Source organism: Apaloderma vittatum, unplaced genomic scaffold, assembly GCF_000703405.1.
Source record: "Apaloderma vittatum isolate BGI_N311 unplaced genomic scaffold, ASM70340v1 scaffold4784, whole genome shotgun sequence".
NCBI lineage: Eukaryota > Metazoa > Chordata > Aves > Trogoniformes > Trogonidae > Apaloderma > Apaloderma vittatum.
The window spans coordinates 15001-40489 of record NW_009714203.1 but is presented as its reverse complement, the minus strand read 5'-3'; the positions used below and the strand labels follow the sequence as shown (position 1 = coordinate 40489).

Genomic DNA, 25489 nt, shown 5'->3' with positions numbered 1-25489 from the left:
AAATCGGTGCCTCACAAGGCAGAGAGAGGCCTTGTGACCAGAGAGTCTCCCTCCATTCAGGCTCTCAAAATCCACTACCCATTTGTAGCAAAGATTTAAGCATAATATAGAGCTTTTACGTTTATTTAGTTTTGGGGTTTTTTTGATTTTGGTATAAAAATCAAATGTTTCTATCCACCTCAATCAGAAAAAACGCACGTTACAAGAAAAATATTTGTTGTCCTGGGTAACAAACAAAGCAGTCAATATGTCTGAAGAGTTGAGAAGAGCAAACAAAACCAGAACTATGTTGGGTGTTGGAATTCTTATCCCCAGCCCCTTGGTTACAAATCAGGCAGATCAGTATCTCACTCTACCTATTTTTTTGGTCAACACCACAGGAACACTTTTAATATTCTTTCAGCTATAATTTGCAATTTCTTTGTTTAAAATATAACACTGCTAGATCTTTGAAACAAGAAACATACCTGAAAAAAGACCACTATGATTTTCTGATAAGCTATATCTTTGAGGTTTTTCTATGAATAGATTTACAAGCCATCAAGATATTTACCCTATCCAGGATAATCAATATAATTGGGCCTGACCCAAATATAATTTGAACCTGACCTGAAGTCATTTCAAATAACAGAAAAATTTTACTTCAATTAGCCTGAGATAATGTCCTAAAAGATTTGTCAAATAAAATACAGAATCATTATACTTGCATAACCACCCTTTGAGTTAAAGGTTATAGTTCCCTGATCTTTATAGTTAATTTAGGTTTACAATCCTGTGATCTCTTCCATTTTGCTTAATATCCAATTAAAAATTCTTGTTATGGAAATTATTTTAAACAAAATAGGAGAGAGATACTTCGTTTCTCCTTAATATTTCATGAAAGTTCTAGGTGATTAATTAAAAATTGTGTTACATGAATAAACTATGAATTGATGTGACTACGTAAGACAAGTGTCACAGGCATTTCATGGTAGTCCTTAATTCATTAGCAATATAGTACTTGGTAGTTGTGTGATATAAACCATGACGATGTTGAAAATGTACAATTTCAAGAAGCTTATGAAGATGAAGTCACCCTTAGCTGATGCAAATGCCAGAGACTGCACAATATTTTTTAAATAATTTTACATGATATTCCATCTAAGTTGAATATATACTGGGTGCTGTGTCCATGTGGGGAGAGAATTTCTTTTAGTCTTTCATATAGTAAAGATTCAACAAAATATGCAAAAGCAGCTCATTTTGAAAAATTATCCTTATGTTCTCTCCACTGCACACTGTGCACTCTCCACAGATTGATTCTCAATACATTTTTTGGAACAACTGGAGCATGGGTGAGGGGTAGAGGCATGGATTTGTGTGTGCAAGTAAACCTCATATCTCTGTAGTAGTTGTCCATATGTTACTATGCCAGTACAAGACAAGAAAGAGGTAACTCATCCAAAAGGGAAATGTGGAAATACTGCTTTTCAGCGCATAAGACAAAGATGTAAAGATGTAGTTATCGATGCATGCTACAGTTCACTTAATATAATTCTAAGAAAGCAATTTAAAAAGAAAAATCTTTTCCACAGCTTTAAAAAAACCCCATAAAACAGCACTTAACCTAAATATTATAAACCTAAATATTCAGCACTTCAAAGAACATGCTTTTGAAGTGCTGAATATTTAGGTTTTACAGCCTTAGATTATCTGATTATCTCTGTTTTTCCCAAGTGCAGCAGTAAAAACTTCTCAGCAACCTATCACGACTTCATCTCCTCCCTGATACTCCTCAAAACCTGCAGTGTCCACCTTTCTCTCCAAGGCCCCTATTGCCTCTTCAGCCATCCACACAGTGTTCAAGTGACAATGAACAAGTGCCAAGTATCAAAAGAGAAACAGTGTCTGCGGTCACTGCTTAGTAAAATAAATAGAAAACTCATTAGCAATGCTTTACTTATCTCCTATTGGCTTCTAAGCTGAGTTTCAAATGTAAAAGCAATGTTGACTAATGATTGCTGCAAGGCACAGAGGCAGGGAAGATTCTTTTTCTCTAGCTCCAATGTGGAAACATTGTTTAACATCCAAAAACAGAGGAGATGGTATTGAGAAACTATAGCAAATTCTATATGGGCATCTCGCCATCTTGAATTTTGATATGGTTTAAAATCCATCAAGCAAAGAAAATTTAATTTCAATCACCATATAACTGTTGTAACCTGAAGTGAGACTTCCTGAGCACATATTTCCACCAAGGTACATTAAGTTCTTATGCTTTTTTTTAGTTTCATGCTTGCATTCATAATTCCAGGTAAAAGTAAAATTTATCAAAATGTCTCCAGGCCAAACTCTTATCTGATCTCAGTCAGTGAGCTTTCAAAAGAACAGTGGCATCTGACAGCAGATGAGCATTTGGTATCTTTACAATGAAGAAATAGTGGATATGATGTTGAAATTCTTCCCTAATTCAAACTGAGGAAAAATTAGCATTTCTTCTTTTCCAACAAGGGGTCTGAAGCCTCTGAAAGCTCTTATCCTCCAATTCCAATGGAAATTTGAAACTATTTCAAGATGTACCCCAGTCCTTGCTGTTCATATATATTTCCCAGAAAGCTAGATTTCAGTATTAGAAAAGATATACAGTAAATTGTTACTGCTTTATGCAACACTTACAGAAAAAAAATGCTATGCACTGGCAGGAAATTGAAGAGTTTGCTAAGAACAGACTTTATCTGAATAAAATGGTATATTATCACCTCTGAGTACCATAGCATAGGTGTGAAACTTATTATTGTTAATGAGAATTATAAAACAAAGCCTCTGGGCACTGGAATGAGAAATACACCATAAAATGCTTATCTGAATCCCCACATAGCTATTTGACTTTCACAACATTTTTGAAAGGATAAATACTTAATCTAGCAAGTTATTTCCAGTTAAGTCTTGAAATATCTAACTGTTGCAGGTGCTTCATAGATAATTAAGTAGCTTAGTGTGATAGAGTAAAAAATAATGAAATTTTTAAAAAGGCAATAGGAAAAAATTTCCCACAACACCAACAGTGTATTTTGCACTTACCCACAGGAGACATCTCAGGAACTCCAGCAGTGTAAGGACCATCCAGAAATTTTGGCTCATTGTCATTGATATCCTGAATCTTAATGACGAACTCAGATTCTGGTTCCACGGGTTTATTAGTCAGTCTGTCTAGTGCTTGTGCTCGGAGAGTGTAGTAGGCCTGCTCTTCTCGATCCAGCCTCTTTGTAGCATGGATATCCCCCGTGTTCTCATCAATAATGAAAATGGAACTTGCCCCTTCACCTGACAAGATGTATTTGATGGAGCCATCTCCTTTATCAACATCAGAGTGAAGCTGGTGAAAAATTGATGAGAGATGAGATTAATTTACAAGAGAGTCAGTGGCATGGAGATATGTAAAAATAATTCTTATGTCAAGCAGTAGTACATGAAATTTTATTGTTCTTGGGAAGATAAGCCAAATGTTTATCATGCAAGGCATGTGAGGGACCATTAGAATCCGTCAGCTTGCTCTTTTGAGCAAGATAATTTCATTGTTTCTTGAAAAAGATTCTCATTTTCAAATGCATGTGATATTGTCTTACAGTCTTCTCATACCAGAGTTTTACACAACCACAAACATACACACATAAAACAGTGACGTTATTCCTGCCTGAATTTAACTACATTATCAGTTTCAGTTTGTTACCCTACTGAAGAGTGAGACTGTAAACAATATCAGTGTGTGTTTTCTCCTGTGCAGGTATGGGAAGTGACAGGCTGATTTTCTTAGTGTTTACTGTACAGAGCAGTAAACACATCAAATGAATTAGAACAGAGAGATTGATAGGTTGCTCATTACTACCTGACAGCCTGGTAACTTCACTTCTGTATCTTGTTTTTCGTTATCTAACTTCAGAAAAATGTAGAGTTTGAGACAGACCAAGAAGTGTCCTGGCACCACGTGAAGTACATGGTACTGAAAGTCAGGTGTACTTTCTCTGGGACTACTCAGAGCAGGCACAGTAGAAATGTACCTCAGTAGGTCAAAATGCATCTTCCATCAGAACTGCACGAGAGATTTACAGAAAGAAAATTTCTTCCTCATCATGCAAGCTATTTTACGTTACAGAGCAAGATTCCACAGTTTTTGTAGCTCTTTTATGTCTACTGAGTCTCACCTTCCTGTTACAAAACACAGACTCAAAAAAATTTCAAACACTTTTCAAACCTGCATTGGCACTGCAATTGATATGGTTATCACAGTAAAGCAATACATACATGACACATTTGATATGATACAGGTGAAAAGAACATCAGTAAAAGGTACTTGTTTACCTGTTACAAAGTATATTATTACTTGCAAATAGGAGAATGTTAAAGATGTTTGGATTCTTTATCTACTTTGTACCTGTCATGTTGAGTTTGGAGGTAACTCTACTGTCATTATCATCATAATTTCCTCCATTAACTTTTTTTTCTCTCAACTGCAAGTATCATTGAGATAACAATCACTTCCAGAATACATGCATCAAATTGCTATCTGAGACATAACTTACCACAGCTGCAAAAACCTTTTCCTATTTCAGCAGGGAAATATTCATGATCAGTTCTGAATTTTGCAGCTGGATAAAAAGCTGCCCATTTCTTCACATTATTTCACTTACACTGTCTGGATAGCTCATACTTATGCAATTACAGTGCACTCCTCTCTTTTAAGACAGAAATCGAGTCTGAGCTTTGGAATGGATAAAAAAACCCACAGAACTAGTATGTTCAAATTAGAACAGCTACATTATTTCAAATTATTACTTTCCTCTTTCTGCTCTCTTTTTCCTCTTTCTGCTGCTTCCTAACTCCTGAGATACCTAAATAAGCCTCAGATTTCTTAGGAGGAGTTCCCCAAACATTTAAAGTCCTACTTTTCAGCACACTCAGGAATGGTGAGTGCTGACACTGTGAGAAGATCAAGATAAAATGTATCTCAAATCCAGATTCTTTCAAAATCCAGAGAACTGCATACTCCTCAGCCCTAATGGCTAGGGGTTTATTCAGTAAAACATAGCTCTGGTCATCTCACTAATCTGATAGTTGGGGCTCTTGCCGCTTTTTCAAACTTTTCAAACTACAAAAAGTACCCATCTTCCCTCCAAAGGAGCAGTGGCCTGTGCCGGTAAGAATCTGTTTGGCTCGTGTTTGATTTTGTTCTACTTTTTCTTCCCTCTTCTTTTTCTAAAAGCTACTTCAGGGTGCACACGTCTCCCATGTGCTCCAGATGCATTGCCTGGATTCCCCTACATAGCCAGAATCCTACAGTCTAGACTAAAATGCTGAGCATCACACTACTGAAGAACTGAAGATATGGAATATAAAAATTCAGTGCCTTTGTTTTCCTGGCATGATTCAGTTTTCTCCATATCCCGTATTCTAGCAGAAAGCTGATCTTTCTGTGGTGGTTGAGACTCCTCCATTCACTCTGTAGAAGTTGTTCCTCCTTTTGTGGCATACTTAAGGATGTGCTGGATGAGAGAAAAGCAGATGGAACCAGCATAACCAGCAGTTTATCAGGCAGACCAGTGTTCTGAAGGTTAGAGATGTGCCAGTACCTCTCTTCAGGCAGAGAAGGGTAGAGATTCCATATCCCAACTTGCTGAGCCAACATAGTGCTCTCTCACTGGGGTGAAGCTGAGTCCATCAGCACTGCTGAGTAGCACTCACACCTGGGTCTTACTCTCCATGGCACAAGCTTCAGTATTTCCCTTTGCTCACTCAGTGGCTCACTGATTAACACATTACTTTTTAAGGAGTCTCACTCTGCGGTCCATAAATCTCCTCCTCATGGATTACATACGCTACAGTGGTTGGTGTCCAGGAGTGAAGTGCTGAACAGGAGCTGCTTTTTGGAACAATGCCTTGGTAGAAAACTCCTACCATATGGATTAATAAACTGACTAGCAATGACCCTGGTTACTCCAAGGTTGAGACTCTGGGTGACCAAAATTATTTGCACCTTTTGTTAAAACTTGGTTCTACTAAGCCTTTAAAAAACAATGCTGGCCCATGCTCAAGTTAGTAAAGCACCATTCTCTATCTACTTTACCCAAGGAAAGGTATGTAGCTTAAGATTTAATTTATCTTTAGCACTTATGTATTTTAGTATTAATCTCAGGTAACTTAAAAGTACAATACAAGAGAACAATGCAAAAATAAACTAGGCAGACATAATCTAAATGCATGTTTGGTGCAGTTTTCAGATCACCTTTATTCCAGTTCCACCCAACATAATCTTTCTGAACAGTGATCTTCAAAGTCATTAATATAGAGGCATCAGTGATTTGCAACTAACAATTAATTTTTGAATGCAGCAGTCCTGTACCATATTTACGGCTTTGCTACTACCAAATGTGCCTGTAAACTACTTGTACTTCTAGCTATTTATTTTAACACCCTTTGAACTAAGAAGTACTATCTTCCTTATACTGTTGGCTTTATAAAATACTTTGCATGTTCTTTTTGTTGTTTTTTGGGGGGTGGGTTGTTTTATCTTTCCACTTTTTTTTTTTTTTAAGAATTACACTGTTGAATAAGACCTGACAATTTTATTTATTCTTGTGATTAATTTGGCAACAGTTATATAGAATGATATTAGTCCTGAGGACAGCTGACAGGAAGGCTCCAGAAAGCATCTATGGCAGTGCCATTTACCAGTTTGTCTATCACTCCTCCCTCTACGGAGACACTCGTGCAGGAGACTGAACTGCAGCTCAGTCTGTAGCTGCACATAGGGACTTTGACTTAAGGAGTAGAGAAGATCAAGAAAAATGCAGTTTCTAATCCTTGTTTTGAGAGATATGGAGGATTCAAGGATTCACTTGATAAATCTCATCTGATCTGATTCTGGAACATGCCAGAGAAATTTTTTTTCAGATATAAATATTGTAAATAAAATTCCTCTCTCTGTTTTCTGGAAGAGGAATGTCATAGATAGAGATGATTGTCTAGCTCCATAACTCCCTGAGACCACAAGAGTTGTGCACTCATTTGCAGAACAATTGAAGTATTTTCTCAAGGAGGAGTTATCTTGCCTGCACCTTTTCCTTTCTCGCTGTGAAAGTAACTAGAAAGGGAGGAGACGAATGAAAGCTGCAGCCTCAAGACTCAGCAGGCATCCATAGTTCTTGGTGATACAGAACTTGACTCAAAGCTTTATTCCTGCCTTCTCAACAAAAGCAAGGAGGGACTAGGAAGCAAAAAAGGCTGAACTGAGGAAAGAACACAAAGCCAGGCACAATCTTCTTGTCCATTTTATAACCACGACTTTCTTTCACAAAACAACTGAGAATTGATTCTGGGAGGAAGACACTGTTCATATATAAAATGCTCCTGCTGCTTTCTGGGAAAACTTAAAAAGAGAACATGTCAGGTGTATACAGGTTAAATACATAATCGCCAGAAGATGAAAGAAAGTAGGTGATTTGAAACAAAGACTTAGTTTAGCCATTTCTACTAAATCTTGTTCATCACAACAGCTAGGTTCCTAAAACTTCTGTTCTTGGATTCAGTATGAACTGTGATTGCACCTAGAAGGTTTTGAATACCCCTTCACCTCAGATTATCACTTCTAGTAAGCATTTTGAATTGAGATGGCCCATAAAGTATCAGATATTTCTATTTTTTCTTCTTTTTTAAAATATAACACTGTATTTGTACACTACCAGGATAACTAAGCCTTTATTGTTGCTGATTCAGAACAATTTCAATGCAAATAATAACTAATATTTAAAAATCAACATAGACAATGGAGTTAACATGTAAGTAAAATCCACGCATACCACATTTCTGCAATGCTTCCTCACAAACACACTTGTTACTAATACGACTTTGGTTTCAGAGGGAGCTATGAAACTCTCACTCTTGTAAACTGTAAACATATTTCAGTATCAACAGCTTAAGATATCTTTCTAAATTTCTTTTTCAGTCTCATTACAGGAGTCATGTGGGACAGAAACAGATTCCTCAACATTTTATTGATGTCAGCAAAGGTTTGTGATTCGTATAATTGACTTCACACCCAGGCACTAGTGAAAGTATTATTCAGCAGGTAATGAACGTCTTTTTTTCCAAGAAATGTTGAGAAAGTGATAAAGGAGGTCCTGGAGGGCTTTCGTTTGCTTTTGGTTTTATTAATTTATGTAAAACTATGGTACAAGCCTGGGCTCAGAAAGAAATACACTGGTCTATATTCTGTGCTTTCAACAGATAATACTGAGGACAAGAGATCAAGTCAACATAAATGGCTATACCCAAAACCCAAACATTTTTAATTAGAGTTTCACAAGAAGGAATACGCTTGTGATGTTGCCAGAATTTCCTTGTCTCACCAACGTTGTCAGTATAGTGGGGAACCAGCATAGACAACTGTGCCACAGTGGCCCAGTTTGCCACTTTGACTTACTAGCAATTTCATGCACTGTTTTGTTGCCTCCAGACTTTCTCGTTGTCAGGCAAGTGCAGAATAGTCCTGTGGGAATACAACGAGATCCCATGCTGTAGACCACAGTTTAACCACATTATATTTATCTAACACAAGCAGCCGGTAACAGGCTTGCTCAGAAGCCAGTCAGCCTAGACAAGGCTTCTGTTCTGCGTTGATCTAAAACCCCCCAAATTTTGTCTCGAGTGTCTTCAAATCCTTTTTTGCCTTGCTATGGGTAGTACTAGAATCCTACAAATGACCACAAGCCAATATATCTACCTAGGATCACCGCAAAGGCAATGAGAGGTTACCTATCATATAAGCACATTTCACAATTTACAATCAAGGTATTTACAAAGGTGTATAATTAAGAAAGCATAGGATAAGAGAGAAAATAAATGAGATGGATGAAAAGGGACGAGAAGAAACTGAGTTTAAAAAAAAAAGTAAAAAACATCTACATACCGAAAATACAAAGTGGATAAGAACATGGACAGATCAGGAGAGAAACGGAGTGAGAAACAGACTGATGAAAGACTCAAATGAGTGTGATGAGGCAGGGGGGATGGGGCAGGAGGAAGACAAAAGAAGGCAGGTAGAAGGAAGAATGACAAGTTGAAATGGGAGGAAACGGAAGGGAAAATAAAGAGTACAAATGAAAGAAGCTGCTGAAATAGTAAGTGGAGCTGACCTTCAGTGACTGAACTAAGAAGAATATTTGAGAGTAAAGATGTATAACTTTACCAATATGTTCTTCTCATGTTTTGTTTAAAGCCACGTGTATTAAAAAGACTGATAACCTGAATTTGGTGAGGTAACTGTTTACTAAATGTGTAGACTACTACTACTCCAAATCCACAGGAAAAAAGGCTACTCTGGAGGGGAAAAGAAAAAAAAAAAAAAAGAAAAAAAAAAAGAGAGGGTGCCACTTAAATCGTCATTGATTTTAAAGTGCTAGAACCAGAGATGCAAACATAAGAAATATGACTGATGGGCAATGGGAGTAGAGTAAGTGGCAGCTTATTCTGAATGACCTAAGCATGCTCCTTTTAAAATAAAAAATCCTTATTTCCCCTATTAATGTAGGTTCCCAACTTTTTCTGATGCTACAGAATGTACATTTCTGTGACAAGATATTAGAATAGTAAGAAATTTTATTAATCTACTCACACTTATTCTCTTCCATGATCAAACTTGGAATAAGCAGTTAGGCTTTACTATCCCCTCCTCCCCTCTGTGCTGTTTCCCCAGTAACAGGTTCAGACATGTTGGTGGATGAGCTTAGTGAAAAATATATAGCCCTTATGATCTCAAGTGACTGGTCAGTGCTCCAGGAGGGTATATCACCTCAGCCACATGAAGTGAAGTGAATATTTAATTTTGCCAACCTTTGGAAAAAGAGGGTGAAATGGGAAAGAGAACAGTGAAACTTATTTAGTTGCTCGATGGTTATTGTTCAAACAAAATTCAAAACACAAGTACCAAAAGTCTAAAACTTGCATTTCATAATATTCCTCTTAGTATCTAAGCAAGCCCTCAAGACTTCTAAGTGGAAGACAAAGTTCAGATGAAATGTTAATCTAGGAATAAGAGATCCTGTCATCTAAAGGCTAGTGAGTTGAATAATTAAGAGGAAACACTGAAAACTGGATGTGATAAGAGCAACCATGTCACATTTTTATGACATTTTTTGTCATAATGACAGTCAATTGTAGCTATAGTGTTCTCTCTGTCTCTGTGTATACTCATCTAATTTAGGCCTTTATAGATACAGTAATACAGTATTTTAAATCTATACAATATATGCATACATTTAAGTGTATTTATACATGTGTGAACTGACACATACATTTCCTTATTCTGTCCTTTTCTTTTCTGATGTCTGCAGATGCTGTATTCACAAATCTGTGCCTTCTCCCCCCAGTTTTAATAAGAACACAAAACGCCCTGTGGCAACAGGGAATTGTGCAGCCAGCCCATTAAGATTAGTGCAGCTACAGGAGGAACTCAGAAGCAGCTGCTGCTGTAGAGCTGAGTGGGCATATGTAGCCGGCTGAATATTCCTGAGGAGTTTTAATGGGCCATCATCATGACATGTCACTCTCCAAAATGACTATTTGTCATTCACACACTTAAAAAGACAGTTTGGCAGCTTTAGGAGGTAGAAGCCATCTGTATACTGTGCCTTATCACGTACTAATTGCATAATATTTATTGGGGGTGGGGGGACAGCAATACTGTATTGCAGCACCACCAAGAGCCTGCAGGCAACATAACATGTTCACAACAGGAATGGAAAACGAGACCTCCACGCTTCAAGATTTTCAGAAATTATCATGCTAGAATTTGGAACAGGGAAACAGATCACAGTGTTTGTAAACAACATGTACACTGGAATCCTTACAGACCTATTCAATATTCAGCTTCAGGGCTTTTTGGTTTTTTTTTCAAACTACTCTCGTCCATCAGTATTTATTCCTTGGAGTACTCATTCTGAATATTTCAGAACAAAATTGCATCACTGACAAACCAAGCCATATACTAGTGGATTTGCTATCTGACTTACCATATAAAACCTGGTTTTGTTTTTATCCAAATAGATTTAATTTTTGATTAAAGAAACCAATTACTCGAACCTCATTTACACAAGTGCCTAAACCAATTAAATTATGTGAAATTACCACTGGAGTGAAATTCTATTTTCAAATTTCTGAATATTTATTCTTACCATCTCTATTTGAGTCTCTGCACTTACTTAGTCTCCAGGAAAGGGACTAAGTTCTCTTCCATACATACCAATAGTATTTTCACATGATCCATATCTACTCATAATGCACCGTATTACTCGCTGTTACATACTAAACCAACATATTTATTGGTCCAGTGATTTATTTTGTTGCCAAGAATCACTGAAGCCATAAGGTAAAATTCTCTTAAGTCATTACTCTCTACTTTAGCAGTAAAATTGTGTGAGGATGATACTTCCCTGCATTCCCCAAATATAGCTTCTATGAAAGTGATCAGGCTTAAAAAATGGAGCATGGCAAATAAATACTAAAGACCTTGGTATACATCACAGAAGACTATCTCTGGGCTAGCAGATGTCCATGGGCTTGAAAAGTTTGTGCACATGCAGCAGCTTGCAGAAACAGAGTTTTCAAGAAACTTTGCTTATTCTTTTTCTCAGATTACCTTCCCAATGCATGTGAAACAATCTCTGCTTGCACAATATTAATATACATAAAGAACTGTTTCTGGAGCATATACTTTTCTTGAATGAACTACATATATGTATATATGCATAAATACATATATATTTACAGCTATATGAATATTTTCTGGTTTTATACCACAGTACAGTATAAAAAATATGCTAAACCTTTTATTAATAATTTATGATTTTTAAGTCTTAAGTGCACAAATGCACTGTGCCTTACGGCACAGGAAAGCGGGAAAGAGGGAAGATGGAATAAGAATTTATATATCTGCAATAATACAAAACAAATGCTTTTACTTTTTCTCCATTCTTGAAAATAGAAATTTAAAAAAAGACTATAAATATGCTAACTCAAAAGTTGTTTCTCCCATACTGCTTTTTCTACTTAACCATGATAATTCAGCAATAGGATTTCAGCCTTGGAAAATATGAGCATATTAGAGGATCTATTTTTTTCATATCTAACTCCGTAATCTAAAGAATTATCTATAACGGCACTAAGCATGAAAAGTAATCATACACACTTCTTCTTTGACTACCATATCAATAATATCAAATTTACCAACAAGAAAATGTATTTGGTATTAAAGTATTTTCTGAGATATGTACTTATACTGAATGTCTTTATTTTAGGGTGAAAATTGTACCTCACATATTGTCTCTTCTTTGTCAAACTACTGATCTATAGTTTACAGTGATTATCCTGTTTCTGCTTCAACTACCCAAAATAGCTTGCAGCATTGCTTGGCTGATAATGATTTTTCTCAAAGGAACCTGCTTCCAAAGAACATTAGTACCAAGGAATAGATACCTAGAGGGTGAAAGGCTTTTTTCTGTTGTTTTCAGTTTGGTTTTATGTTGTATCAATTCCTCAAATTCCATTTGCTCTTGAAAGTTTAATGCTATTAAAAATCTACTTGTAATCTCATCTTGCATGTTTGTGGGAAGTGTTGAAAAACAGTCTAGAAGGCAATGGTAAAATAGGTAATTGCAGAGCAGCTGAATTAATTACTGTGACTAACTTTGTAGAAGCTTACAAAGTACTGGACTACAGAAGGCAGTGTGATCTGGTCATTTTAACAATGAAAGATTTACAATACAGAAAAATATGTAATTAGCTGCGTCTACAGCCACACTAACATCTAATTCCCTGAAAACAGTTAAGGACTTGTTAGATAAAATTTATGAAACTGTTAAAATAAAGCAGAATTAATATGTTGGTCTATATCTCCATTTTTAATGCACATCAGGGCCTCGGTGTTTGTTATTGTGGTTAGTTTTTTAAAAATTGAATTCCTATTGTGTTTCTTTATTAAGTTTTATATGTTTGTATAAATACAATACTTAAGGCTGACTTTCCTGAAGAAATTGTAGTCAAATTGACAATTCTTCATGTGATCATATTGGTTATATGATATGTTTCACACCACACAGATATTTTTCAAAGCATTTCTATAAATCTAACCCCATAGTGTATTCCCACTAATATCAATGGGACTACTAGATTTAAAGTGCAAAATTAAGAATTTGACACAATACCCACATCGCACATATGGGAAGGTCATCGAGAGAGTCATGGCTGCTCAGGGCTGAGTGGATCAAGGAAGTAACGCAAGAACAGAGAAATTTGAATGTAAAATTCTACTACAACATTTTTGAATATGAGTAAATTATTTTATATGAAAAGGGCAGCAATGAAAATTTATAGCAAAGGATTATATTTTCATTGCTAGTATGACAATACAACTTGAAAAAGCAATGCATGACCAAATGAAGTGCAGTATTAGATATCTTCTTGTTGACACTTGTGTCTTAAAATGATTTCAGTTACAAGGAGCAGAATACCTTTGTTAACTTACTATCTTAAAACCTAAGTCACTGTTGTCAGCGTGTTTACATTTCATTTAGAATCTCTTTTTCAGTCTGGCTTGATTAAACACAGTAGCATTTCTGTAGTACTTTCTATTAAATACAATGCCCAATTACTAACATTGCAGTTTAATAAAGGTAAAACACTGAATAACAAATAAGTTGTTCTTTTTCAGTAGGCTATTTGACAATTTATTTTCTTTTTTTCCCCCCACTCTTATGTATTTCACTGAAGATGGTTTAGCATATTCATTTTTACCCAACAGTGTTTCAAAAATACATATCCATACATACATACTGGCTAGTTAATCAACAACCTGTAGTTCAAATTTACTCCAAAGAGTAGGGAAATTTAACCCTGCACTACATCAAATTAAATCTCTCATTTAAAATTTTCTAAGTTAGGAAATCATCCTTAGCCATGTACAGCATGTCAGAACTTGCTCAACAGTCATGAAAGTTGGTACTAAGCATCTGCCTAAGCGCCTTTCTGAAATAGAGACTTAATCCCTCTGCAAAGGAAGAGTGCTTTAATGAACAGAAATGTGCATCACATAGACTAATTGTAAGAAGCAGAACTGAAAGCTTAAGTGATTCTATTACATAAATTCACACTGTAGCTGTTCAGTATTCAGAAGCTGAAATAGGGTATGCACAGTAAATATGGACATTAGAAAGTCTGCTTTAAACTACTCAGATCATTCAAAGTGATACTTTGTGAATAAATGCTTTAAAAGGTTTGATTTCTTCTTTTTTTCCCCCCTCATTAAAATTTGTGGTTATGCCAGACTTTCAGACATAACCAGACTGATCTCAAGATAGTAATTCATATTTTGTTAGGCATTTTTACTCCATAGGATTAAGGGCTGGGAACAAAAGGCTTTTAATGCCCATGTTTTGTGTTGTTTTTCAGGAAACATTTGACAGGGAGGATAATGCATTAGTATTTCAAAACCATAACAAACTGCATTAACATGAAAAATACTAGGTTAATTGTAAAGCCTTCCAGTTTAGAAGAATTTTAACAGCTGTATGTAAACGGCAGTGTTCTCCTGGTGCCTTTCTCTATTTTGGTGAGTACGATGTGTGTTTAATAAAGATGATCCAATCAAATTCCTATGTAGTCATTACTATTTTCTTTCCTTAAATATATTTTGGCATTTCAAATGATGAGGGACTATATGGATTAAAACTGAAATTCACTCATCATTCTTCAAAAAACATCCACAGATTGGAGTTTTGCTATGTCCAATGCTGATGTCAACCCAGGATTTTTTCAACTCCGTGTTTTCACCAGCACACATTCTTGCTGAGTTTCCTACTCACTGCCTTTAAGTCAAGCCAAGACAATCAATTTAGTGCCACTGATAAACAAATTATGAGAAAATACTGAAATGGCAGGTGTTATCTTACGTTGGTCATGTATACTTGCTGAATCTACATTAAAATTCAAATTCTGAAGACGTCTTTCTAATTCTGAAAGCAATCTGGATTCTACTGAAAATGTTTGATGTCTTCCTTCAGAAACTCATTGCTGAAGGTTCCAGTACTTCATATATATCAAGAACTTTCGATTTACATAAAGGCCCCTCTGATTATCTTAAATGTGTCCATTTGCTGCTATAAAACACATTGCAGAAGGTATATAATCCAAATCCTTAAATGGTTATCTAATGATCATTTTACACGTTGCTCCTCTTCTAAGTGAGCTCTGATTCAACAAAAATAGAGCATGCAATGAGTTCCTTCTAAGAACACTCCCTGTTTCTGAAGCATCAACATGAAGGTACAGGGTTACTAGTATTAACTGCGTTAACTGCAAACACAATCAGTCATCTGAACTTACTCTCATCTTCCTCAAATGCTTCAACTCAGATGACTGTTACTAATTTGTCTGTCATACTTGTTGTGTGTACCATTAAACATCTCCTAAAGGGATCTTTTATTATAGTATCTGATTGCTTTATTACAGTATCTATTCAGTTTTATAACCGAATCTGAAAACAATGAATTACTCTTGGAGATTAGAGTTTAAATCATTACACTACTTGCCCCCAGCATTCAAGACTGATCTTTGCTGAGTTTCACTTGACACAGCATGTAAACTTCTCTACCAGATTGTCTGAGCACTCTCAAAGCTTAATTGATCCAATTTGTATGTCTCATCCTGGCAGAATTGTGCATCATTTCTATCCTCTTGGACTAAGTGATCACAATCTAATCACTCTGTATACAAAGCAGATGGAAAGTTTCCAGCTCCTTTGCTATCCCCTTGCATGCATCCATACTAAAGCAATTCTAATTCAACAAGCAATCTGATCTTTCTGTATTTTTATAGGATTACTGTCTCATTGATAGGCCTTCTGTCACCAATTGTAATGTTCAGAACTTTATACTCAAGGCATTTTCACTTTTGTCTCACACCTTCTGTGTGGTCCATTAAAACCATCACTTAATTTAACAAACTGTGCTAAATATCCTCCCTTAGGGAAGTTTTACACGGCTTGGTGTAAACCAGTAGAGCTCTGTGCACTGGAAGGAGAGACCAATTTCTGTTCATTGATAATCTGCTCCTATATTTTCAAGGGAAAACAATTAATTACATTCCCATTCATAAAGTTCATAACCTTGTACATTAACAGCTACTACCAGAAATTGTGCATGTTTTAGAAGGAAAATGTTGGTTTAAAGTCAGTAAATATTTTCCAAATTGTAACTGTTTCTGATCATGAAACACAAATCTCTTATTTATGTAATTTTTCTGTACTTTTTTCCTCCAGAAATGTGTAAATCATAATTTAAATACAATGGTAGTCTTGCAAAAAAGTTTTATTACTTACAAATAGGTGAAATCTAGCTTGTGAAAATAACACAAATAAAATCTGAAAGGAAGTCACAAGCACATCAGTCACACTAACAAAGATCAAGGATGTATAAATTTCAAAGATTATTGAAATCAAACTTTCTGAAGTGAACAGAAAATTCTACTTGATAATCTAAACTTGTATTTCACAGCTGGAATTTGCATTCCCCACCTACCTCTAGTTCACAAATATCTTCAGATGTCATTATATTTCTTCAACCATACTCTATTCCTTGCACTCCTAACTGGTGAATCATTTGTCCTCCTAACGGTTACACAGATACTTTGCTCTTCTGGGAGTCTACGGTTGGCTAGTATTGGCTTTTTTTTTTTTTCCTACATGCATCCTTTTTATTGCTTCTTCCTCTTTTTCTTCTTTTTTTCCTCCATTAATAACTATTCATATTTGCTCAGTAAAATTTACAAGAATGCAAAATGATTGTTTGGGTGTTAGTTGTTTTTTTAAAAATTTTCAGTGAAGAATATGTGAGCATGCTTTTCACAAAAGTTATCAAACACTGTTGTTCAGTGCTCATGACAGCACAAGATAAGGAATACCCTTCAGATTGCTCTGCAGCTACTTTTAAAACAAGTGTAGGACTGAAAGGCAAAACCAATGGCTATATAAACAAATAAAGGATCCAGAATAGCACTATTAAATTCTCCAACTTTTATCAAAGAGAAAGCATGGCATTTCAGCAAGAGCCATGCTGGTTTGTCTATATATACACAAAAACAGTGGTACAAGTGGAAGGAAAGTAGTTGTTCAATAGAAAATCTAGTGCATCCAATGTTACCTGGCAAAGAACAAACTGAATTAACAAAGTAAACCAATTTGATCATATAAAAGGCATTAAGATTATAAACAGACTTTCTGTTAATGTGCTGCATGCTGAAAAGTAGTAGTATAAAACCAGCAATGCGTTTCTGTGACTTGCATGTCCAATAGACCCAGTGGACAAGTCATATGTAACCTTTTGGTACTGCAACCTTGGCTGTATGTTGTAAAGATGTGCTCTTTTTTGCAAGGATATGAATTATGTCTCTGGTCACATAAGTAAAACCCCTGCTATATTCAGAGTCTGTGCTCATTGTAAAAATGTATGGCCGCATAGCTTACAACAGGCTGTGCAGGTTAAGTCAGTGGAACATAACAAACACATCTGTAGATGACACTCAAGAAATAATAGAATGCAGTTTGCTGTCTCTCAGCTGTGTTAGCTCAGCAGGACTAATAGCAATAATAAGCACGAAAAAAAATTATCACCAGAACAGGCAGGTGTGACTCACACATAGAATTTGTCTACTGAGTAACAAAGTATAATTCTATCCAGTCACTTTTAAGAGTAAATTTTCTGCTACTCTGTAAACAATCAGACACATATTAGATGGGTTATATTGTACTTAGAGAAAACACCCAGGGTTTCTAAGCCAGTGTGAAGACTCATGGCCCAGAGCTGCCATTTTATGTGGTCACCTGCTGCTTCTCCCTCCACCCTGAAGGTATTTAAATCTTCAGTTGAGGTGAAAAAATAACAGTATTGAATGTTTTCCTTGAGCCCAACCTTACACAAAATATCAGGAAGGGTCTATTAATTAATGAAAGACCCAAGTTCAGTAGTATCAACATCATTCTTAAAATACTATCTTCTACCAGACATTACTAATGTTTTACTTAATGTTTTACTTAATGTTTTAGAGTTTAAGAAAATCTGTCTTACATCATTGCATTATGTTTGTGCCACCGACAAAATCAAAAGTGCCTTTGATTTTGAAAATAGATTAGGAAAGCTTTCTATGTAATGTTCACCATCAACTATATTTAGATTTCCAACAGATCCAAGTAATTATGAGGAAAAAAGATCTTTTTTCATCCCATTACTCTCTACAACGACCCTTGTACTGGCTCTATCAGAGTTCTATTATCAGTAAAGGTTATTTACAGGTGCAAGAGTGTTTGACTCCAGGAATATTTGCAATATTGCTGATCACTTTGTTCTCTGTAATAAACTTAACTCTTCTGACCTTGATGGTTAAGCTGCAGCATGTTTTCCCTGTATCTTGCTAATTACCTTACAAAGTAATTTTCCGGAGAATTGAATCTGATCCACAACCTGTTAGCTCATCCTGCTACAGTCCAAAACTGTGTTCCAAATTGATATTTGTACTTTAAGCATAGTACAAAGCACACATTAAGTGGTCATGACTGGAAGGTGGGCCACTGTATCTAATGCACAGAAGATAATATTATTTCAGAATCAAAAGTAAGTAACTTGATTTTTTAGTGCAGTCCGAAAATACAGATCCTTTTATCTCTAAAGGTATCAGAAGGGTCTGTCATCAGGGTGGACATCTTAATCTTTCTATCCTCCTCACAACCTCATTGCCTGCTTGTTGAATATTTTGGAAGCAAGACAAAGCACCTAGGCCCTCAGTCTGTAACTTTCCACATGAAAAGCAGTCACTAATTTCATTTTGTGCTACTAGAAGTAAAATTGGCAAAAAAACCCCAACCCAACAACATTCTGGAAAGCTGATTTTGTCATCAGACTAGTAAAATGGACCATCATCTTCTACTCAACTCTACTTACCAAAATAATAGATGAAGAGAAATTCTTGAATGTGATACTGTGGCTTAAACAGTATGGAACAAAATCTACCTTTGATTGGACATTGAAATCAGCCTGCAGGAAAGAACTGTCATGCAGGCTGCAAGCAGATTGAAGGAAATACGGTTACACAAAATGATGAATGTCAAAATACCAGTCTAGAAGGAAAGGTGTCTACTAAGGTTCTGAAAGAACTAGAGAACTCGTGAATATCATTATTTCATCCCCTTTACTCCAAATGCAAACTTATCTGGAGTGCAGGCTGCCTTCCTTAGTGGTAGACCATAGCATTAATCCTGATTTTCAGCTCTTAATTTGTAAAAAATCTGGACATGGTCCACTTGGTGCCCTTACAGCTGCACATATTCACATCCTTCCATCCATCTGCTGACAGCTCAGACTTACTTGAACTCCTCCAGATCTGCATGTTGCTTTTTTGCTTATCCGCTCTGTCTTGACTCAGTAATTCTTAGAATCTCTATGGATGGAAGGCTTTTCTTTCTTGTCCTATGACGTTTGGTGTCATGTTGCTCATGTTTTAGGGGTTTTTTTGATCAAAATCTGAATTCTCTAGCCCTCTCCATTAACATTTTATACAAAATTTTTACATCTTTCCTTTTCTATCCTTTGCTTCTTTGTTCTCAGAAAATAAACATAAATCATTTTCCTACTAGCTTTTGTCTTCTTGACGATATTTATTTTTGCTGCTGTGTTATGTCACAGATTACCTTGTTATACATGGCAGCTTTCTCTTTCAATTACTTTCCTGGTTTGAGAGCACCAAGACAGAAGTTTTCTGGGACTCCTAGCATACATTGCAATCACAATGGTGAAGGAGGAGCAGCTGTGCCTATGGGGAGGAGAGGATGGATCAGGTGACCCAAATGGACCAATCTCAGATTTACTTCCCATAGTGCTCAGTATCTAAGGGCCCCTACAAGAAGCCCAAAGGCTTTTAGTGCTTGCTGTGATGGAAGGGTTATCATTGACTGTTTCTTGTCTCTCCTTTTGCTGGTGTTCCCACCTCCTGTTTTCATGCTGCAGAGGAGCATTCTTCATCAGGACAGGCTGCCTTCCCATGTCTCTTCTGGTGGGAGCTGCAGAGCTCCGTTTTGTTATTTTGTACAGTCATCAGGTATTTTGTACAGTCATCAGGACTCTGTGCTTGCGTGCTCCCATTTGCTGCTGAGTACAGTCTGGGAGTTTTTTTTTTTCTGTTCAGGACCTTATTGTCATCTGGAAAGTGTGGTTCCCATATTAACATATTCTTTTGTATCTTTGAGCATATTTACATACTTGTATATATCTGTATATAATTTCACATCTTCATTGTTATTGTTGTTTTTTCTCATTAAATTGGTTCAAATCTCTCTCCCTGGTTGTCCTGTTATCTTCCCCTGGGAGGGCAGTAGGAGGATCACAGAGAGCATCTGTCAAAGTTTAGTGGCCGACCCAGCCTTAAACTTTGACAAATTACAAATGAGCTTTACTGTCCCTTTTACCTGCATCTGCTAGTTAACAGACCTAGTGCCTGGCACATTTCTCAAACCTGAGTATTACTAGACCTCTGGCTAGCTGCCCTCCTTTCTCATCTGCGTGAACATAACTAAGTCAGATACCACTAGCACCCACGAGGTCTTCACTCTAGAACCTCTCTATGGTAGGCTGATGTCCCACATACAAGCATAAAACATCCTTAGCAAGGAGAAAACAGAATCAAGACCTATACATATTATTGTTATACCTTAATCTAAATTAATATTTTCATTGATTGCTTCGATATATTCTTTTCAGCTTTATATCAGGCTCTGGAGGGAGAAAAAAACATAGCATATTGCTTCATCATGGCCCTTGGATTCTCTCCCTCCTTGGGATGCCCTTCTTCTCAAACTTTTTCAATCTCTTTTTTTCCTGTACTAAAATCATTAAGACTAAAACCTCCACATTTTCTTTCAGTCTGAAAATAAACATGAGTTGAATAAATGTGTAGGTGCAAGTGGGAATTATTCCTCAGTGTAAAGTATCTGCATTGTTTCCTATGCTTATACACATATACATTCTATTACCCCAATACATACACTTATGTATATCCCTTCTATTGCCCCAGTTCCTACTGGTTTCCTCCATAAAATCTGTTTTGGCGTGACTTTATTCAGTTTCTGTCAAACAGATAACTTAGAATAACAACTAGTATTTCCTTAGGTCTCCATATTTTTCAAAAGGAATTGATTCGCCCTCAGGAATCCACACAATTCAGCAGAAAGAATAAAACAGAAAAGCAAAAAGGTTTTAAGATTGTCAGAGTAGTAGTGGACTTGAGATTGCAAAGGAAGAAACAAACATAAATTGTGCAATTTGAATCATACAGTGAGACTGGAAATAACAGTTTCACTTGGCTTGTTTATAATAGAGTGCTTTTGTTTGGGTTTTTTTTATTGTCAGGAAGATATTGAAAAATTAGAGAGAATTAACAAAAGAGTGGTAAAGATGAACAGAGCACTGCAGTGCTGACTAACGAGGAAAACGTTTTAGAAGCGTGAAATATGTATGGCTTCGCTAAGCAAAAGTTAAGTGGCTAAAAGATGGGTGGAGAGGACAACACTTTACATATACATGAATATTATGAACATCCAGGAATAGAGAAATTATTTAACAGTTTTTAGTATAAACATTATACAGCTTTATAGCCTTGTAAGTTAAAAAAGAAACATAAAAATACACCAAGTTCTTTCTCAAATGCCTACTCTACCTATATAACGTGTGTAAATTGCATAAGAAAACAAGTTAAAGATTTTGCTAATTTATGGCAGTGCATTTATACCATGATTATGGAAACTTAAGAAATGACCATCTGCTTTTCCCAACTGTGTCTGAAAACTTTTCATTGTTACAGATTAATAAGCTAAACTTTGCCTAACAAAACACCTGCCTACCTTGAAAAGAAAATAAATTGCTTGATTGCCTAGTCAGCAGGGTTACAATTTGGTACCTCACATAAAACATTTAAGCAGCTTATCATCCTTACACATGTATCCAAGTATCAGATTTTCTGTATTTTGGAAGGATTTCAAATGGAAAATAACTTCATAGACTGAATTCTTCTCACACACACACTCCACAGCAACGAAATTGCATATCTCTATAGTCCTCAAGTTGATTTTGCATGATTTACAAAACCAGGAAAACTAAATGGGACAGTATAAATACGGTAATATTTTGTGGAATTCATGCAGCAGTTTCTCCTTGCATCACTTGAAAAATGACATTTATTTCTTCCTATTCAGAGAGAGATAAAGAATCTCCTGTGATGTAGGCAGAAAACTATGTTGGACCACCCTATGAAACATGCATGTAGGCCTTCAGTGCTTTAAGAACATTATATGACTATAAGGAAGGAAGGCACTGTTTTTTGCCTATCCAAACGTGGAGTATGTTGCTACTTGTTGTCAGTTAGTCCTCTTTTACTAACCTACAGAAAAAATTACCAGTTAAAATCTCAATTTTAAAATAGCCCAGTAGTTGTATTCTAAAGTTATTATTCTCAGATGCTCTACTGGGGTCGAGGAAACTGATCTCAAGATTCTGGATTAAATCTTCAGCTACTCTGTGAACAGCATAACTTAATAAACAAAACATATTAAAAAAAAACTTTTGCCACTTTCTTGATTGTTTAGAGCTACTTTCTTCTTCCAGCGGGATATTCTGATAAAGACTGTCTGAGATTGAGCCACTAAGTAATTTTTTTTTTATATTCCAGTACATGAATAACTGCACATGAGCTACTATACGCAAAAGAGCTATATTTGTATTGATATTCCTATTTATCTGAAGAATTAAAAAAAAGTTTATTCTTCATTATATTGTTTATGATTTACAGAGTACTACTGCAATACTACGTGCTTTACACCCACCTAAACAATATTACTTCTGCAACAGCACAGGGCTGTAACGCCAGCAAATACTTTAATAGGAAGGAACTATTAACAGTAATAATTTTTAGCAGAGTATGAAACATCTTCAAAAATTATTCCTGGATATATTGTATAAATTTATAAGCTTATTTGTTGCTTTGTGGACCAGTATCTCTTCCTGATGTGTTCTTCTGCTGTTAGTGAAGCTTCTTCATTGACTGAGTTTACGCTTAGCCTGGGAAGGTTAAGGTGATTCCCATTTATAGACTGAGGTCCAGTGATCTACAGTTAAGTATTCATAGAATCACAGAATCATAGAATGGCCTTAGCTGGAAGGGACCTTAGAGATCATTTTAATCCAGCCTCCCTGCCGCCAGGGACGCCACCTCTCGACTAGATCAAGCAACACATGGGGACCGAATGGGAATCGAACCCGCAACCTTAGCGTTGCTAGCGCTATGCTCAACTGACTGAGCTAACCGGTTGAGAGCATATTTTTAATATTACATAAACAAAAAAAAACTCACTATTTTTAACTGGCTGATCCTCCTTCTTGCAGCCATGAGAGATCAAGCATTATGACCTTCTCAACCTTCTGCTCATGGGGTAGGGTGGTATTCATATTATGACCATGGTTTGGACAGTTAGGATAGAATTAGAGTTCTCCTGATAGCGTAAACTGTGCTGCTTTTTCTAAGAACTATATGTCTCTAATTTGTGTGACAGTAAGTGGCTCTTCCAGTGCAAAAATGACAGAGAAGTGCTGGTAGCACAAGGTAACTAATAGTTATTCTGAGAGAAGTGAGCAACCTAGTGTAACAACTTCTTCTTTCAGCAGTTTCAGCATTAGCACTAGCTCAGACACCTCTTCCAGGGAAATGCATACTGCTGAGAATACAAGATTATACTGCAGAGATTTTTCAGGACTTATCATCAGTGTATATATGCAAAAGCCAGCTTATTAGACATGAAGGAACCATTCCCTGATTTTTTCATGATCTCTAAATGTGCTGTCCCAGGTACTCCCTGTAACTGGTAAAAGTTAGCACTGAAAAACTGATTATGTCTAAAATACTGATATGTGTACGCATGTTCTATTTTATTAAACAAACAGTGTGAAGCAAAGAAGAAATTTAAAAGAACTGTGACCAAGCAGCAGTAGCCCTGGCATACTTTCAGACCGTGACACCTGGAAAATACTAAACACACTGAACGAATGCAAAGTGACTTTGCAGACAAACAATTGTGTCTAACAGTGTAGGTATAAGAAAAAAAGTAACATGGTAAAGGTAATGTGATGGCAGGCTAGATGATGTGAAACTGTAAAGCATATGAAATTTGATCTTTTGAAAGCAACGGAAAAATATCCTTTATCTTCACCGGTCTGAAAGAAGAAGTAGCCTTGTACTAACATAGATATCAAACAGATCTGCATTTATGAATTTCAATTAACTTGTCATCCATAAAGGATGGAAAATAAAGGCATGAAAGAACTCCATTACCTGTTTGTAATGTTAAAAAATGTTGCATGATTCTCATTTTCAGAACAAATAATATTCTATCTTTGTAGCAAAGAACAGTAGTGAGCTATTGTTCTCAACCTATCTTTGGGATGTTGACTAGCATTCTATCATTGCTTCTTTATCTGCTATTACCATTTGTCTTACAAGACCACTGTGTCAGGGCAGGGGTTTTGTTTGCTCTTACTCTGCCTAGCACAGCAGGAATTTGCTTCAAGACTGGACTTCCTTAGACCTGGAATAAAGCAAATATTCCGGTTTTGGTAGCCTTAGTCTTACAGCACTGTATTTCCAATGTCATTAATACACAACCATAAGATTAGAAGATGGAGGAAAAATTGGATCTTGAGTGACAGGCAATAATATGAACTAGGGGACTGGAAATGAGCTCAGTGGATGAAAAGGAGAAGGAACATTAGAATATGGTGAAAAAAAGTCAGTTGAAGCAACATAAGCTTGACTGACATCAAAACTGTAAATCTCATGGTCTCGTGAGAAGAATACATTTTCTGATAACCAGCCAAGCATACACGATCCTGGCATCTACACATGATTGCAAAATAAGCTTTTACTCTTACTCTTCTATTTTGTCAAGGACCCATAAAATACAGTTTTAAATAATGGTCAAAAGAAATTCAGAGCACTGCAGGTAGAGCCTATTAGTCTAGTGAAATATAGAACTGGTATTACAAGATTATATAAATAGCATGGCTACACCATTGAATGAAAAGCTGTGATCAGGGCTCTTAATTTACAGATGCTGTCATCACCTTCACTAACCTTCCTCTTCTATAACATCATGTGTTAAGGATCAATGTTCTGTATTACACTAAAAGATCAAAAAGCTGCATGTTCTGGTTCAGTATCCAACCATAAGTCTCTCAACTCTATTATCACTTCTAATAATGAAATTACATACAAATTGTCTTTTAGTGCTTGAGCATGTGAAATTGTCATCACTTTAAATCCCAGGCATAAAACCCATTTCTGTATTTGTTCAGCTATGTGAGAAGATGACTTCCCA

The 25489-nt window shown here is 36.1% G+C and overlaps 1 protein-coding gene across 1 annotated transcript in view; it reads right to left on the bottom strand.

Annotated features, from left to right (window-relative positions):
• The window catches only part of CDH18 (cadherin 18, type 2), a 64299-nt gene that overhangs the window by 32341 nt on the left and 6469 nt on the right, over positions 1-25489 (bottom strand). Inside the window, exon 2 of the mRNA XM_009868643.1 lies at positions 3061-3355. Within this exon, the coding sequence (XP_009866945.1) occupies positions 3061-3355 (295 nt within the window). The remainder of the gene's footprint in view (positions 1-3060; positions 3356-25489) is intronic.